The 17610-nt window shown below is 51.5% G+C and overlaps 1 protein-coding gene across 2 annotated transcripts in view; it reads right to left on the bottom strand.

Annotated features, from left to right (window-relative positions):
• Positions 1 to 15136, bottom strand: part of LOC116952666 (protein Wnt-7b-like) — a 32777-nt gene extending 17641 nt beyond the window's left edge. For both annotated transcript variants that reach the window (XM_032972232.2, XM_032972233.2), the window contains exons 1-2: positions 14463 to 15136; positions 3556 to 3782 (exon numbers count right to left, since the gene is read on the bottom strand). In XM_032972232.2, coding sequence (XP_032828123.1) covers positions 3556 to 3782; positions 14463 to 14533 — 298 coding nt within the window. In that variant the 5' untranslated portion in view covers positions 14534 to 15136. The remainder of the gene's footprint in view (positions 1 to 3555; positions 3783 to 14462) is intronic.
• Positions 15137 to 17610: the final 2474 nt, after the last annotated feature.

The raw sequence follows: 17610 nt of genomic DNA, 5'->3' as shown, positions 1-17610 counted from the left end.
ACCCGATGGAAATCCACACCCGTCAACCCATACGGTTTAGCCGTATTCTTGTACAGGGGAATTGAGTCTTCAGGTACATAAGGCGTACAGCCGTTTCAATACGGGCAAAAAAAAACCATGTATTTTTGTGTTTCTCCCTTGTGATGGGACTTTGTAGGATGAACGTTGAGATTTATAAGGGCACGGGGTGACCAATAAGATCTGAATTGGTCTGTAATAAAGGAGGCACTGATAAGGGGTTGACAGGTATGGAAATTCCACTTACAATCGTGGAAGCCTCAACATACATGGTTAATATTTACGTTCATTTAGGAGCCAGAGGACATCGCATACTGCACCCCAAGGTGAACAAGGCATGTATGTACGTATGTTGAACTTCTTTCGCACCGTACGTGGCCAACCGCACTAATCGGCGGTGCGTGATGGCTCTAACTCTGGTAAGGCAATGCAGCTTTAAGCAGGCCCGACCACCATCACGAAGGTCCTAAATGACCATAATCAGAAGATCAAAGACCACCTCCCCCTCCCCCCCCCCCCCAAAAAATCTAAATCTCTGGCCTCTTGATGGTATCATAGGCCTTGACCAGATCAATACATACATTAAAAAGGTGTGCAGGTCCAGTTGAAAGTCCCTAACATCTCTTGGCTGTAGTAGACGCAGAACTTCCGGTGTCTGTATCAGGATGGCCGAATGCTTGTCTCAACTTCACTCCGGGGCTCCGCGAGCTTCTCAGCGTGCCTGCCGAGAGGACGCTGAGTGATCCTGGCCGTGAACTCTCAAGGCACGCCGAGCAGGGGACATGCCTCAATAGTTGTGGCGCTCAAGGCGATTTCATTATAATGAATGGGGACCGCCGCACAAACACAACTGGAACACGCCAAGACAAAGATCTCCCGTATAGCCTGAACAGATTGCTGGGGCAAGTGCTGTTCACGAGCAGCACCTATGAAGGCTGGCACGGCATACGAAGGGGGTGGGTGGCCAGCACCACGCCCCACCGCCTTTGTCTCCCCCAGTGGCGATGATTTTACACACTGCACCAGGTACTCATTTGATGCTGAGTCGACCTAGGGGACGCACAGGGCCGGTTCAAATAATCGCCACTGGTGTTGGCCGTGAGCGGGAATCGAACTCGGGTCGCCGGCTTCGTAGCGCAGCGCACTAACCGCTACAAAGGCAAAGGCCCCCCCCGTATAGCTTGAACAGGCCATTGGGCCAAGTGCTGTTCGCGAGCAACCGCTATACAGACGTGTACACACTACTGGGACAGATAATCATGTGCACATGGAGAGCACTGAGATACTCACACTACTTGGGAACTCATAAACACCACCACCAGCTACTGCTATTCCCAGATAAATGGCAGTGACATAACCTTGTGCTTGCTCCAGGCTAACGACAACTTGGAGGCCATGGGACAGACCCAAGTGTTACTGGTTAACGGACCGAGGCGATCTGCAGGTGCACCACAAACATACCAAACTCGTTGATTTAGCCGCCGCGTAACTCCACTAAATGTTACGAGCTTCTATCCGCCTGTCCTTTTTGTTTGTGGAGGGCAGCTGCCTCCACTGCCTAGTAACGTCTTTCACGAGCCACCCCCCCGGTTCCTCCCAGTGCCTGGCTAGTCGACTCGGGGCCCCAGGTGCCTCTCCGTGGCACGGCGGCCCCATCCCCTCTCTAGCCCGGGCTGCACTTCCTTGAGCCCCTTAGAAGCGGGACACACGGAAGCTGCGAGAAACGTGCGGCGGTTTGGACGCGTGGGCAACGCAAACGCAGTTGTGGCGGTCTCCTCCTCCATCTTCTCCTCGCCTGCTTGAAGGCACTCGGCTCAGATCCTCTCGGAATCTATGAGCCCACGAGAAGAAATCCCGTTCCGGTTAAAACACAGGATGGATCGCTCAGCGCATTGGCTTTCGCGAGCCAAATGTGTCCATGATAGAAGTCTACTTGGGTTTGGATCGCGTGAATATTAAATGCGTCGTTAAACCCGCCACCGCCGGACACACAGCCAATTGGTAAGGTTCGTCGCGTAAACAAATCATGACAATTCGATACTAGTTCAGCACACCGGTGTGTTGAAGAGTAAACCCACAACATTTACCGTTCGAGTATTCTCCAACACACCGGTGTGCTGAACTAGCAAATAATTGGCATGTTTTTTTTTATGTGACAAGCCTTACTAATTGGCTGTGTCGGGTGGTGGCGGGTTTAACGACACATTTATATTTCCTGGATCTAACCCAAAAAAACCCTGTATCATGGACATGATGGATTGTAAGGCCTAGGCCGGCGTAGGCTTTTCTGCATTGGGGGTTATGTTTTTTTAATTGCGAGGGTAGAGAGAAGGCCCAATATTTGCGGATGAGAAGACCCAGGTGCTACTTGTGGAGTTACCAGGGCAGGCAGCTGGCACACAGCGCTGCACAGCCTCGCCAGAGTGAGACCTCTGCAGTCAGATCTCTACATACAGGGGTGGCCCAAAAACAGTCAGGACACATTGGGTTATTATATTAACGGCAGTCATACCACTCTGTGGGTCATCAACAGTGGTTGTCCTATGGTTAGGCTAGTCTCTACAATAGTGATTATGGAATTTGATGATTGTGAGCAGGCTGTGAGGGACTTCAAAAGCGCACAGCATACACGTACGACTCGGGCTCACAAAGACAAATATCCACCCCCCCCCCCCCCCATATAGCCCTGAACAGGCTGTTGGAGCAAGTGCTGTTAGCGGGACACCTATGAAGTCCGGCATGGCACACGAAGTGGGTGGGTAGCCAACACCATGTCCGGCCACCTTTTTCGTCCCAGTGCGGAAGTTTACACACCGCACCAGGTACTCGTTGAAGGCCGAGTCAGCCTAGGGAAGGTCTCGGACCTGTTCAAATATTCGCCACTGTTTTGGCCGTGAGTGGGAAACATGCTCAGTTGGTATCATAGCTCACGCATCACACACAGCAACAACATTAAATCGCTGTTCGCCACTAAGTGGCGGTGACATCACCATGGCGCTTGTATCAGGCTAGGTGCACATTGAGGCCAGGTGAAAATGTCGAAGGCTCGCGGGCAGGAGGTCACGGGACAGACCCAGGTGCCATGGGTTGGCCGACTAAGATGACTGACCGATGCACCACAAACACTCCACCACCGAAGACAAAGATCCCCCGTGTAGCCTTAACAAACTGTTGGGGCAAGTGCTGTTAGCGAGCACTTGTGAAGGCCGGCACGGCACACGAGGGGGTGGGTGGCCAGCACCACGCCTTTTCCTCCCTTGTTGCGATGTTCACACACCGAACCAGGTACTAATTTGAGGCTGAGTCGACCTAGGGGAAGGCATAGGACAGGTTCAGATAATCGTCACCGGCGCGAATGTTCGTGAGCGGGAGTCGAACTCGGGCCGCCAGGTTTATAGCTGCGGCGAGCTCACCACTACCACCACCAACGCCACCACCAGCACCACCAAAGTACAAAGACAAAGGTCCCCCCCGGTATAGCCTTTAACAGACTATTGGGGCAAGTGCTGTCACAGCGAGCGCCGCCGTGTGACTCACCGACTCGCAGCTCCTGTCCAAACACCGTGGTGTCGCCCAGCGCCGAGCAGTTCCAGCGGCCGTGGCGGAACTGGAAGTGGCACTCGGCGAGGCCGAGCTGGGCCCCCTCGCCGATCACGATGATCGCGTCGGGCCGGCTCTGGCAGATGGCGCGCTGCCGCGGCGCCAGCCCCGGAATCTTGTTGCAGATCACGTTAGCCCCCAGCGCCACCACGGACGACAAGGCCCTGGGGAGCGGGGAGTGGGAGGAGGAGTGCCCGTGGATCGTCATCAGCTGCAATATCAGCAGCAGCAGCAGTGCAATTTACCATGGGAGTCCAGTTTACCATGGAAGTCCGATTCACCATGGGAGTCCAGTTTACCATGGAAGTCCAATTCACCATGGAAGTTAAGTGTACCATGGAAGTTCAGTTTACCATGGAAGTCTAATTCATCATGGGAGTCCAGTTTACTATGAAAGTCCAATTCACCATTGGAGTCCAGTTTAAAATGGAAGTCCAATTCACTGTGGGAGTCTAGTTTACCATGGAAGTCCAATTCACCATGGAAGTTAAGTGTACCATGGAAATTAAGTTTACCATGGAAGTCTAATTCACCATGGGAGTCCAGTTTACTATGAAAATCCAATTCACCATTGGAGTCCAGTTTAAAATGGAAGTCCAATTCACTGTGGGAGTCTAGTTTACCATGGAAGTCCAATTCACTGTGGGAGTCTAGTTTACCATGGAAGTCCAGTTTACCATGGAAGTTCAGTTTACCATGGAAGTCTAATTCACCATGGGAGTCCAGTTTACTATGAAAGTCCAATTCATCATTGGAGTCCAGTTTAAAATGGAAGTCCAATTCACTGTGGGAGTCTAGTTTACCATGGAAGTTCAGTTTACCATGGAAGTCCAATTCACCATGGGAGTCAAATTTACCATAGGAGTCCAGTTTTTGAAGGACCTGCGGCTCTTCAAAGACTGCTTCTTGACGTTATTCACTAATGACCACCTCCTCGTGGCTCTTGAAATATCGAGTATTTTTTTACCAAATAAAAAAAAACAGCTCTGCTTGTTAATTTGGTTGCCGACCCCAACCCTAGGCAGTCGCGTAAGTGCAAGAACGTTGCCAGCCACTCAGAGTCACAGCCACGATAGTTGCTACAGTCCCGCTAGTCACCGTGAAACATCCACATATAAGGCACCACAAAGACCGTTGCATTATACCAGAATTCCAGATGGTAACACTGCAACCCCATCATGACCTTCTTCATCACTCCCACTGCCGTCAGAAATTATCCAGGTAACACCACGGCAGCTTTCTCACTCTTCAATCTGACCGCAGACAACAACAGACCCCCCCCCCCCCCTCCATTGATCGGCGGGGGTCAGCAAACCGTGAGGGCGATGACACCTCTGGTGCCCGGTCGAGACACAATGGGAGCGGAGTTGCTGAGTGGATCTGGGGTTAGCCCCGATGCACGGAGAGTAAACTCAATGGAGATAGTATATAGAGGTTAACCCCAGCTCCACTTAACACAGTGTGCATGCATATCAGCTTCACTCAACACAGTGTACATTCACAGCAGCTCCACTTAACACAGTGTGCATGCATAGAAGCTAACCCCAGCTCAATTCAACATAGTGTGCATGCATACAGGATAACCCCAGCACCACTTAACACAGTGTGCATGTATAGAGGCTAACCCCAGCTCCATTCAACATAGTGTGCATGCATACAGGATAACCCCAGCACCACTTAACACAGTGTGCATGCATAGAGGCTAACCCCAGCTCCATTCAATATAGTGTGCATGCATACAGGATAACCCCAGCACCACTTAACACAGTGTGCACGCATAGAGGCTAACCCCAGCTCCATTCAACATAGTGTGCATGCATACAGGATAACCCCAGCACCACTTAACACAGTGTGCATGCGTAGTGTAATAGCACCGGCTGGTGGACAAGCAGCGGAAACCGTCGTGGACAGACAGTACACACGCCGGTGAGCGCGTGCACGGTGTGTGTTGGCAGAGCGGAGGAACTAGGGCAAGGGTCACGGAGGACCCCATTTGGAGGCCCCTGGAACCTGCTAGTAGGTTCGAGAAGGGAGGCGCGGTCAGGGCGGGGCCAGGCCGCGCTGGGTTGGATAAAAGGAGCCGAGAGCGGGGAGCTCAGGGCTGCCGGTTCTGGGATTGGACTTGTCTCATCGTTTCTTTCATCTCGTCGCCGCCGTCGCTGCCGTCTCCGCTAGATATTGCGCTGCCGGAGAGTTGTTGGATGTCTCAGTCAGCTCTGTCAGTGTTAGACGGCTCGCGTTGTGTACAGGCTAGGCTAAGCGACTGTGGAGAGTGTGCAGGCGAGACCGTGAACGTTCTTAATAAAGAAGGTGCCTCCTACAAAACTCGTCTCTGAATCACTGACACTACACATACATATCAGCTCTGCTTAACACAGTGTCTATGCATAGGGGCTGACTCCAACTCCACCCACCACAGTGTGCATGGATAGAGGCTAACCCCAACTACACTCAAAACAGTGTGCATGTGTAGTGTCAACGATTCAGAGACAGAGATCATAGGAGGCACATTCTTTATTAATAACTTCCACGGTCTCGTCCACAGCAGTTTAGCCGAGCCTGTACACAACACTAGCCATCTAACACTGATGGCGCTTGCTGAGATAGCCAAATACTCTCCTTCGTACTCATTGTTTTTTTCGGTAAAGTCACGTAAGTAGAAATACAATAAAATTATATTAAAACAAAAAACAATCACGACGTTTCGATCACAACGCAAGCGATCTTCATCAGGTGTCAAGAACAAATCACGGAGGTAAATACAACAAAAAGATGAGAGACGAGAATTCAACAAACCTGAAAAAACATTACGTGAAGCACATCCAGTCAGGCCAACAACACAGTTAGACACTTCCTGGCGGACCACGAATTTCAGAAGAGTGTTAAATTTCGTGTTCAACCTTTGGATTGCACATACCAGCATAGATAGAATGAAATATACGAGGTACATGGTCAGTAGCAATACATATACAAGTCCACCAAGAGGTAAGGAGGGAGGAAAGACGGACAGGGTGGCAGAGAGAGAGGGGGGGGGGGGCGTTGGGATGAACAGAAGCTTAAATAGGAAATACGGTTGGAGGGGGGGAGGGGCCAGAGCGAGAGCGGCAGCTCAAGCATGCACATCTTGTTTTAATATAATTTTATTGTATTTCTACATACGTGACTTTACCGAAAAAAACAATGAGTAATTTTATGCAGTCACGAAAGCTTTCATACTTTATTACTCTCCTTCGTATCGATATATCTAGCGGAGACAGTAGCGACAACAGCAATGAGACGACAGCAACGATGAGACGAGTCCACTCCCAGAACCGGCAGCCTTGAGCTCCGCTCTCAGCTCCTTTAATACTACCCAGCACCTGACCGCGCCTCCCTTCTCGAACCTGCTAGCTTGTTCCAGGGGCCTCAAGATGGGGTCCTCCGTGACCCTTGCCCTAGTTCCTCCCCTCTGCCAACACACCGTGCACGCCCTCACCGGCGTGTGTACTGTCTGTCCACCACAGTTGCCGCTGCTCTCCACCAGCCAGCGCTATTACACTACATCACCCCCCCCCCCCCCGCTTGTTTAAAAAAAAAAAAAGCTGTCCCGGCTGATATACAGCAATGCAACCGGGTGGACAGGCAGAGCAACTACCACAACCGAGGAACGTCAAAAAACACCAAAAAAACAACCAACCAAAACCATAGTCACGATGATCCCCGCGAACCAATAACCCAACACCTGCTCCACCTGAGCAAGTCATTGTGCACGCAGGCACACAGCACAACCGCGGCACCCCCGCCAACTGACAACAGATGTGACACTCGGTGCGCAGCGCAGGCAAAAAAAAACCCATCAACGACAACAACAACAACAACCATTAACACAAAGCACGCAGCACCAACAACCGCTTCTCAGCGCCCATTACCCTTAACACGCCATTTTTCCCAATCACACAGTACAAGGGAAAGTTCGCTTTACTGCAACATTGCTCACATGAACCAGGTCCTTGACGCTTGTTCCCAACCTTGGGCAGGATCTTGCACTACTCGTGGGGTTCCGAGGAACACACAAAAACGGCCTAAAGGGCACGTCCCCTCCCTGGATACATTAGCAGCACTTGACCGAGCTCCAGCCTCAGATCCCTCACACACGGCGACCTCGGAATATTTTCTGGCATCAAAGGCTTGGGTCCTGTGAGGCTTGGGGAGCAAAAGCCGGCAGGGTAGAGGGCATTGGTGGCGCTACCGACGTCGCGTTGATACCCCGGCGCTCTCTTGCGACGTGGCCCGGCCAACCACACCTGAAGTAGGTAGCTGTGGGTCTCCAAGGCTGAAGAGACAGCCCCTCTCACAAACTCCATCCTGTCGGCCTTCTGAAGAAGCCCCTCCCGTACAGCCCGTAGCCGTACACCACAACCACCATCTCCACCTCCCAGCACTTGGGCCCCTGTGCCTCGGCGTCCCCAGTCCAAGCCTCCACCTTGGACCATTGCTGCATGTTATTGTGGGCATGAATCCACCGGGCCACCTTCAAAGACGTTTACTCATCGTCCTCCGTGATCGTCAGGACGACCCCCAACTCCTGTGCTAACGATAACAGCCTCTTCACTGCTAGGAAGTCGAGCGCCATCCGGTCCATGTGGGGATATTCCTCCTGCCCCAACGCCAGCAGAGTCCTACGAAAGCGAGAGGCGTCTTGGCCTCCCCTCACTTCCGCTGCAAACATCTCCTGTGGGCCTTGTATGGCGGGTCAAAGACTGCGACTATTTGGGCATATGCCTGCTGGAGAGTTGACCAATCACCTTCCGGGATGGCCCTGAATGCCACCAATGCATCGTTATCGAGGGCCATCGGTAGGGCTCACAGAGCCTCCTCTTCCGTCCACCCGACGGAAAACCAAGCCACCTCAAAGCAATGACGGAACGCTGTCCAATCGCCTCCCGCCGCCACGAACTCCCAAACGGGAGGCAGTCGTCGTGGTCGGCACGCGGCCCCTTGTAGCGCTGCCTTAGCGTTGTCCCGCATCCTGCTCCAAATGGCACCCGACGGCCACGCCGTGCCCCTCGCGGGCAAAATGGCGCCCGGCAATCGCGTGGTCTCCGTCACAAAAATCGCCGCTTGAAGCAGCAGCTCCGACGAGCCCCGTGGCCCACTCGCCGTCCTCTGGATGGCAGGTGCGGACGTGGAGAGCTGCGCAACCAGATGGCCGATAATCACGAGAAGCAGGTCGAGGCAGCCAACCACCTCGTGTCACCCATCCTCGGCTCGCGACTCAGGAGGATCCGTGCCCCTCTCCCGCTGATCCACAGCCACCGCTCCTGCGCCCACAGGGTTTGTAACTGGGGTCCCAGGGCTGTCGGAGGGATGACCATCTCGCCGTCCTCATCCTCTGATGACACTATGGGTGGGTTCCTCTTCCTGGATAGCTTTGACATTGCGACTTATACCCTAATGCCTGTCGAATTTTCTGACCACGTCTGACACCAGTTGTCCATGAAGCCATCCAGATATACAAACATAGACACAACTGCAACCGAGAGGATGGTTTCAAATTGAGCAACTTTTGTAAAGATGTCATCAACCAAGTCAAACGTTAGCTGGCTGATAATTGTACAGCCGTTTCCGTTTCTACCAGGATGGTGCCTGTGCTCGTACAGCACGCCATCGCCCTCCCCCCGAACCCCCTGCAGCATAACAAAAGGCGGCTTAACTCAGCCCTCCCCTCCCCACCCACGTCCCTTCCTGGCTCCTCCCCCCCCCCCCCCCCTTAACCTGTATATAATCTCGGGTGTCCCAGAGCTGTTCACTTGATACAGCGAACTTTGCTGTGTCTGTTCCACCTGAAGACAGAAGCTTGTGTTGCCTCCGAAACTTCGTGATTTAATTTAGTTGTTTTCTTTTCTTTCTTTTTATTTTACCTACGTGACTTTACTGAAAAAAAACCAAAGAGTATGAATCCTTGCAGTCACGAAAGCTTCAAATCTAGAACCAGTTGTAGTGTCAACGATTCAGAGACAGAGTTTATTGGAGGCACCTTATTTATTAACAACTACCAAAGGACTCGTCCACACACTCTCCACAGAAGCTTAGCCTAGCCTGTACACACCATTAGCCATCGAACATTGATGACGCTGGCTGAGATAGCCAACTACTATCCTTTGTAGCGAAATATCTAGCGGAGACAGTAGCGACAACAACAACGAGATGACACTCCCAGAACCGGCAGCTTCGAACTCCCGCTCTCGGCTCCTTTTATGCTACCAGCGTGGCCTGGCTCCGCCCTGACGACCCCTCCCTTCTCGAACCCGCCAGCAGGTTCCAGGGGCCTTCAGATGGGGTCCTCCGTGACCCTTGCCCTAGTTCCTCCTCTCCGCCAATTCACACCGTGCACACCCTCACTGGCGGGTGTCCTGTCTGTCCACCGCAGTTGCCGCTGCTGTCCACCAGCTGGCGCTATTATACTACACATGCATAATCCAAGCTTCCACTCAACACAGTGTGTATAAATAGAGGCTATCAATGCTCCGGCATGTGAGAGTCCGTTGAATAACTCTGTGTTACAATAGTTATTTCCGTATTACTTTAGTATAAATACATGTAAATGTTGATTCATATGTTTTTTTTTTTACTTCATGTGAACGAAAAGACACAAATTCGCCCGTTTTCTCATTGAAAATAGGTACATTTTAAATATCACTGTCCTGATCACAAAAGCAAAGTTTGTGGGGAATAATAGCCATTTTCTATACTTATTAGGCATAAGCAATTACGAAATAACACTGACTGCCCAGGAACAAAAACTGTGTTACGTAGTGTAATATATGCCAGTGATTCACAGATAGTACTGTACTGTATACAGCACCTGCATTCCTATTATTCGCGGCAGCTATATGGTCATATTCTTGGTTCTTTCGGTAAAGTCACGTAAATAGATTTTTTTTATTTAAAAAATTAAATTAAATATAAAAATAATAAAATAAAATACAAAATGAAAATACTACAAAATAATAAATTGAAAATAATAAAAGCAAAAAATAGCTAAATAAATGTAATTTTTTTATTTGATTATTTTTCTTTTATTTACAATTTTTTTTTGTTTTCTATTTACGTGACTTGATGACGCTGAACAAAGAATTTGAATTCCTGCAGTCACGAAAGTTTTAAGTTCAAAAGCTAAATGGTCCGCGAAAACCCCTCTTAACCGCCGCTCTATTTAATCCTATTATCCGCTATATTACCCGTAACGCATAGCTAAGTTGAGTCCTAAAAGTCGCGATTCTTTTCCGCGGAAGAGTGGACACACACAGAGACACGGAGACACACACAGAGACACGGAGACACACACAGAGAGACGGAGACACACACGGACACACGGAGACACACACGGAGACACACACAGAGACACACACAGAGACACGGAGACACAGAAACACACGCAAAATCATAAATACACACAGAGAGACACGCAGACACACAGACATATGGACACACGTACAGATACGGAGACACACACAGACACGAATACACACAGAGACACGGACACACTGTGTGAGATCTCGGACGCTAAGCAGCGCTGATCCTGACTCGTGCTTGGATGGGTTGACTCAGCAATGCATAACAGGTGTTATAGGCTGCTCCTACCGCTGCTGCTGTTGCTGCTTGCAGGACTACACGGGCAGCAGGAAGCAGTCAAGCGATATCCATTGTTGTAGTGTCCCGCAAGAGTAGATGCGTCCTGCTTTTACCAGCACGCACCGGCGTGGTGAAGTATGGTCAAATATACCCCCCAGCCAGTGCCGGATTAAGCTAGTGCGGGGCGTGTAGCATATGTTATAAAGTGGCCCTAAATAAAAAAAAAAACAAATATAAAAAGACTTTTTTTACTTGCAAAGTAAAGTAATTGTATTTTTTTTTATTTGCTATACAGCCATAGATAATACGACAAATCGCTAACCTTAAACACCCAGTCGTTCGTAAAAGTTGAAGGCGGTATAGTACTATAGTAATAGAGCAAGTGCAGAATCACTGAACCGGAATTGATAGCTTGAAAGCATTTAGCGCGGGGCCCTTGAAAGTGCGGGGCCCGTAGCTACTACACACATGTACACACGTGTAGTAGCTACTACTAATAGCTACTACATGTGTAGCTACTACACGTGTAGCTACTACATGTGTAGTAACTACTAGTAGTAGTACTAGTAGTAGCTACTACATGTGTAGCTACTACATGTGTAGCTACTTTTGCTACTAGGATCACCTGGCACTATTTCCCCCTCCCCCGTCCCCACACACAACACGAACGACGTGGAGAGGCTCTCGTCCAGCAGTGGAGTGGTAAAATATCTTCCTCTACACGTACATCTCTTCCGCACATAGTGAGAATTGGCATTAGATAGTCACCACCATCACGATAGTCTGTGATACCATACTTATCTGTTTAACACGTAGTAGGCTCTCACGACGAATAACATCCATAATACAGTTTTTGTTTGGGTTAGATCGCGTAAATGACGTAAATTACGCGATCTAACCCAGAGACTAACTTCATCAGGCGACAGCCAGATTTGTGGAGAAGTCCACCTGTTCCACAAATCTGCCTGTCGCCTGATGAAGCTGGTTGTAATTACTGGCGAAACGTCGTACTCAGACTGTAAATGTTGTGGCTTGGCTCTCCAACACGCCGGTGTGCTGTACTAGTGACGAATTGCCACGTTCTGTTTACGTGACAAAGCCTTACTAGTTGGCTGTGTCGGGTGGTGGCGGGTTTAACGACACATTTATATATTTACGCGATCTAACCCCCAAAAAGCACCCTGCATTATGGATGCTTCTCTGTATTAAGGCAAACGTTGGGGATGCGTCTTACAATCCGGGAGGCGTGCGAGTGGGGGGCCAGATCTGGATAGTTGTACACTGACAGCGGGCACCACTTTGGGGGGAAGGGGGGAGGGTTGTGCGTCTTACTATCTGGAAGGTTTTATAACCCGGAGAATAATACACCTGTGTGTCTGTGTAAACGTGTGGGGGAGCGGTGGCGCAGCGGTTAGCGCAACGCGCTGCAAAAACCCAGCAACACTGGCGACGAGTGTCTAAACCGGTCTCGGGCCGCCCCTTAGGTCGACTCAGCCTCAAATTACTATCTGGTGCGATGTGTAAATATCGGCACGGGAGAGTCAGAGGCGGCCGGGCGTGCGTGATGTTAACCACCTACCCATCACCCCCCCCCCCCCCCTTCCTATAAAGGCCGTGCCGGCGTTCAGAGGCGCTCGCTAACAGCACTTGCCCCAACAGTCCGTTAAGTCTACACGGGGCGTCTTTGTCTCTGTCCACTCGTGCGAGAATGACTGCCACTCACCTGCTGAACACCCAGCAACATCCAATGCTCGAGTCAAACCACTCAGCTTCACGCGCACACACGCACGCGTGTGTAGAGCCCCTTTGCCAACCCACTGCTGGATGAAGAAAGGGTCAGCTTCCCCCCCCCCCCGGCGCCTTGGGGATGCGTGGGGGTTGACTCGACCATACTTCACCGCGCTGGTGGTCAGCACGAGGTTGACGAATGCGGGGAGCCCACGTCTACGCACGCCACAGATTTGGCTCCAAAGTCCCCGCTCCGCTTCGGTGAGCTCGTCCAACGAGTGAACAGGATGAGACGCTCACCGCCGAACCAGCAACGCACCTCCGATTGGCACGGTTGTCTACGCGCGGTGCGAAAGAAGTTGAGCACACACGCACGCGTGCGCTCGAAGCTAAGCAGCGCTGAACCTGGTTCGTGCCGAGTAATAATAATAATAATAACACCACCACGTGTTACTGGCTCTTGGTCTGCGAGTTGGATTTTAATGCACCGCTCTGTGCGGAGCTTTAAGTGTTAGTTGCTCGGCGTCCTTGTGGACTTTCTCCGGGCAATTCTGGTTTCCTCCCACGCGAAGCCAAACAACTCACTGATGAAATCAACCAAACGTACAAATACCGCAGGAGCCTCTTGGACGATAGCCTCGAGACTCAGACTTCGCGCCACGTGGCGTGTGGTAGCAGGCGGTGCAACTGCGCCAGACTACTGGACATCTGTGCAAAAACAAATTAAAGCTTTATAGCTCGCGTATATATATTCTTGGTTCTTTCGGCAAAGTCACGTAGAAGGGAAAGAACCAAGAATATGAATCCCTGCAGTCACGAAAGCATTAAATCAAAATTTAGCTCGCGTATAAATAAACATTCTGATTCATATTCTGGGTTCCAGGGGCCGAACCGGGTCCAGGCGGCGGGCTACCAAGAGGTTGGGGGGGGGGGGCCCACTTCTCATTGCTGGCACCAAGGGCCCCCCCCCCCATGCTCACCGCGCTGTGCCAACCGACCGCGCCGTGCGCGCTTCGGCCAAGCGCACGCAGCCAACGGAGAACCCGGGGGGTGGGGTGGGGGGGAGTTCGAGAGATAGGTGGTGAGATACTGATGTCAAAACCGGCGCACAGTCTGCTTGTACCGACTCAATCGACAGTGCCGAAATGATTTCACTCCCAGGGGGGTCGTGGGTCGTATCGGTCAGTGCTAAAAAAGAAACGCGTTGTTTATGCTCCGTGGAAAGACAGACATATGAAGGAGATACGTAGTCTGCTTATCTATTTTGTTATCAGAGAGATGGACAGGTGAGCAGGAAAACAAATTTTGGTGAACCGGGGAGACGGAGGGATCGATGGATGAGCGTGGAAGCAGTGATGGAGATGAGCACGCGTGTACGCACGTACGTTTAACTTCTTTCGCACCGTACGTAGCCGACCGTGCTTAATCGGAGCCGACTGTGAGCAGTGTGCGCGCGCGTGCTGTGGTGCGGGGGGGGGGGGGGGGGGTCTTCTCCTTCTTACCCAAGGCGCAGGTAGACGAGGCCGAGGTACAGCAACACCTGCGGGAGCCAACGCTGGAGGTCCCGGCTCATCGCTGGGCGAAAAATCTCGCGCGGGAGCCCAAAAGCCACTCGGGTTTACACGCGAGCACCGTGGGCCACCTCGCAGCCACCAGCTCCTACTCCACTCCCGGCTCCACCAGTGAAAAGTTCAAACGCGACAGACGTTTTGTTTCGCTCTCTCCCTCTCTCTCTCACACGCACGCACGCACGCGCGCGCTCCGAGTGCGCGCCGCGGGTCCTGTGACCGAGTGCGTGATGCACGTGACAGTTCTTGGAATAAGATGAAAATGTATTAAAAAAAAAAGAAACGTTGGTGATAATTCCCTTTTAGGCGTTTAAGTAAAACGCGGCGACTGCTGCTTTCGTGACACCGACGAGCGCTCGTGAAATGGCAGCGAAAGGCAAAGTGAGATTGAGGGCGGCGAAGCCTGGCGCGGGACGAGAGGAGAGTTCCTCCTCCAGGTTGACTTCTCCTGGGTTCGCGATGCTCGCCCGGGGCAGCATGGGGTGGCCGCGTCCCTGGAGCTGACGGGTCTCGGAGTCTCGGCGCATTGAGGCAAAAGTCTGCTCTGACTTCCACCGGAGTTTGGTGTCTGTGTGTCTCTCTCACTCTCCGTTTCTCCCGCGCTCTCTCTCTCTCTCTCTACACACACCCTCCCTCGCTCTTCCCCACTCACTCACTCACCCACCCACCTCCCTCCCTCCCTACATCCCTACCTCCCCTCCCATAGTCCTGCTCCTCCTCCCCTATCAGTATTCATGCAGTGAACCGTATGCGCGTTCGGCCACGTGGGAGCTCTGGCGAGGTATGGTGCTACACGGAATGGTTGCTACTGCTGTTCGTGCATTGGATGAACAACATTTTTTTTTTAATGCAACGATCAAACCACGAATACTTTCAGCTCATCCCAGCGAAAACCTGTCTGCTTGTGTGCCCGGGTGAAGCGATGATGAAAAGAATAATTGTCATCGTGACAATAGTCATTGCCTTCATGGGTATTACTACTGCTGACCCAAATGGGCCCTCAATGTGCCCAATATCGTGAGATAATCCGGATTTAATTGTTGAGCCTGGTTCGCACTCGTACGGGAAACTGCCAGGGCCCATGAGGTGTTATGTAGACCATATAGCTACGAGGTGACCGGGGAATGTTAGTATTGCACAGCGTTGCATCCTTGAACCTATCTGTGCGGAGTTTTAAGCGTTGCTCGCGTCGTATTCGTGGTGGGGTTTCTCCCCGTTCCCAGATTTCCTCCCACTCGAAGCCAGGCAACTCATTACTGGACTTCGGCTAAAGATCCCGTAGCAGTAGGACCCTCTTGAAAAGGGGTTCTTGAGACTCGGCGAATTATGCACCTTGGCAAACAAAGGGGAATGCGTGCATTATTATCACTATGATGAAATTTAAGTTGAACACCACGCATCCTGGAGTGACGACACTCAGTGGTGACGCTTGCAATAAGCATACTCAGCCAACACTTGGGGTCCCAAGCAGCCCAAGGGTCCATACATTTCACGTAAATTAGCGGTGAACCAAATGTCAGCTCGAATTCAAAATCTAAATGGACATTAAAACGCTCATGAATCTCTCGTCTCGATCGTGGCTGTCATCTCTCTCATCACTCCTCTCTCATCTCACTACCGCTGGTATCTGTCATCTCGCTCCGCCTCCATGCCTTGTCCATATCTCTCTCGCTGGGAGTTTATCGCTCCACGGGAGGAGGAGGGCCCACCCCAAAAAATATAATTATTCTGCTTAGGGCCCCTATAATGGGCCAGCATCACCCCAACTGCTGACACCCACACAACCACCGAGTAGCCATCCCACACCATCACTCTCCTGCCGCAAGAAGCGGCTGTTTGCACCTTTTCAAAAAATCCCTCTCGCTCAAAGCCAAAGTCACGCCGCTGCGTTCTAATGCTCTTCTTTTCATTCCTTTCTTATTCTGTCTATCTGCTCCACTTGCCTCCCCCTCCGCCCCCCCCCTCGTTTCTTTAGAGGAATAATCGTTCATTTGAGCGAGAGGGAAACGGAGTGGAGGGGCGAGAATTGAGGAATTGAGGCTTCGGGGTTTTTGTAACTTTGGAGCGAAGCCGGTCTCGGCCAGGCATGCATACTGATGGGGGTGCGGGGGTTCACGGGCTGATCGCCTCCTCGTTTATAAGTGACTCAGTGACTTTTAACATATATAATTGTTTAAGTCCCCACCCCCCATTCTACACCACCCCCCCCACAACCCCCCACCGCATCAATTCGCCCGACACCCCCCCCCCACTTCGCTTCGTATATGCGCGTTCATGGCAACGGCGGTGTGGTTGGTCGGCGTGCGTGCGACGAGAGCGAGTTTAATACATCAGCCAGTGGGGGCTTTCACCACCGCGAGAGGGTGCGGACGTGTGTGTGGTGTGTGGCGTACGTGTGGGGAGCGGTAGTGTAGCGGTCAGGGCGCTGCGCTACGCGCAGGGCGATCCGGGTTCGATTCCGGCTCACGGGACAAACACCAGTGATGATTATCTGAACGGGGCCTGGGCCTGTCGTAGGTCGACTCAGCCGCAAATGAGTACCTGGTGCGGTGTGTAAACATCACCACTGGGGATACAAAGGCGGTGGGGCGTGGTGTTGGCCACCCACCCCCTCGTGTGCCGTGCCGGCCTTCATAGGTTTTCGTTAACAGCACTTGCCCCAACAGTCTTGTCACAGGCTATACGGGGGATCTTTGTCTTTGTTTTTGTCCCTTCACACGGCCATTATCATCATCAGCAGCAGCACCAGCATCACCATGGGAAGATAATCTAAATCGATCGTGATCGTCATCAACGCCAGCAGCAGCTGCATCAGTAGCATCATAATCTACTTAATCGTCATCATCATCTGCAGCAGTAAAAACATTACGATCGTCATTATTGTCGATGGTGATGGTGGCCGATGATGATGATGATCATCAGCAGTATCATGATCGTAATCATTATTGTCATCACCGATCAATATAATCCTTAACAATCAGACGATAGTCTTCCTTTTACATGTCTGTTTCTCAACATAAATCAACGTTTTATTTTACACATCCCATGAGCCACAAGGCCTTATGGGAGTGCATCATTTCAG

This window comes from Petromyzon marinus, chromosome 48 (genome assembly GCF_048934315.1).
Source record: "Petromyzon marinus isolate PM22_M1 ecotype Great Lakes invasive population chromosome 48, UKy_Petmar_22M1.pri1.0, whole genome shotgun sequence".
In the NCBI taxonomy this organism is placed as follows: Eukaryota; Metazoa; Chordata; class Hyperoartia; order Petromyzontiformes; family Petromyzontidae; genus Petromyzon; species Petromyzon marinus.
The sequence above is the reverse complement of the archived record's forward strand: the minus strand, read 5'-3'. Positions and strand labels throughout refer to the sequence as shown.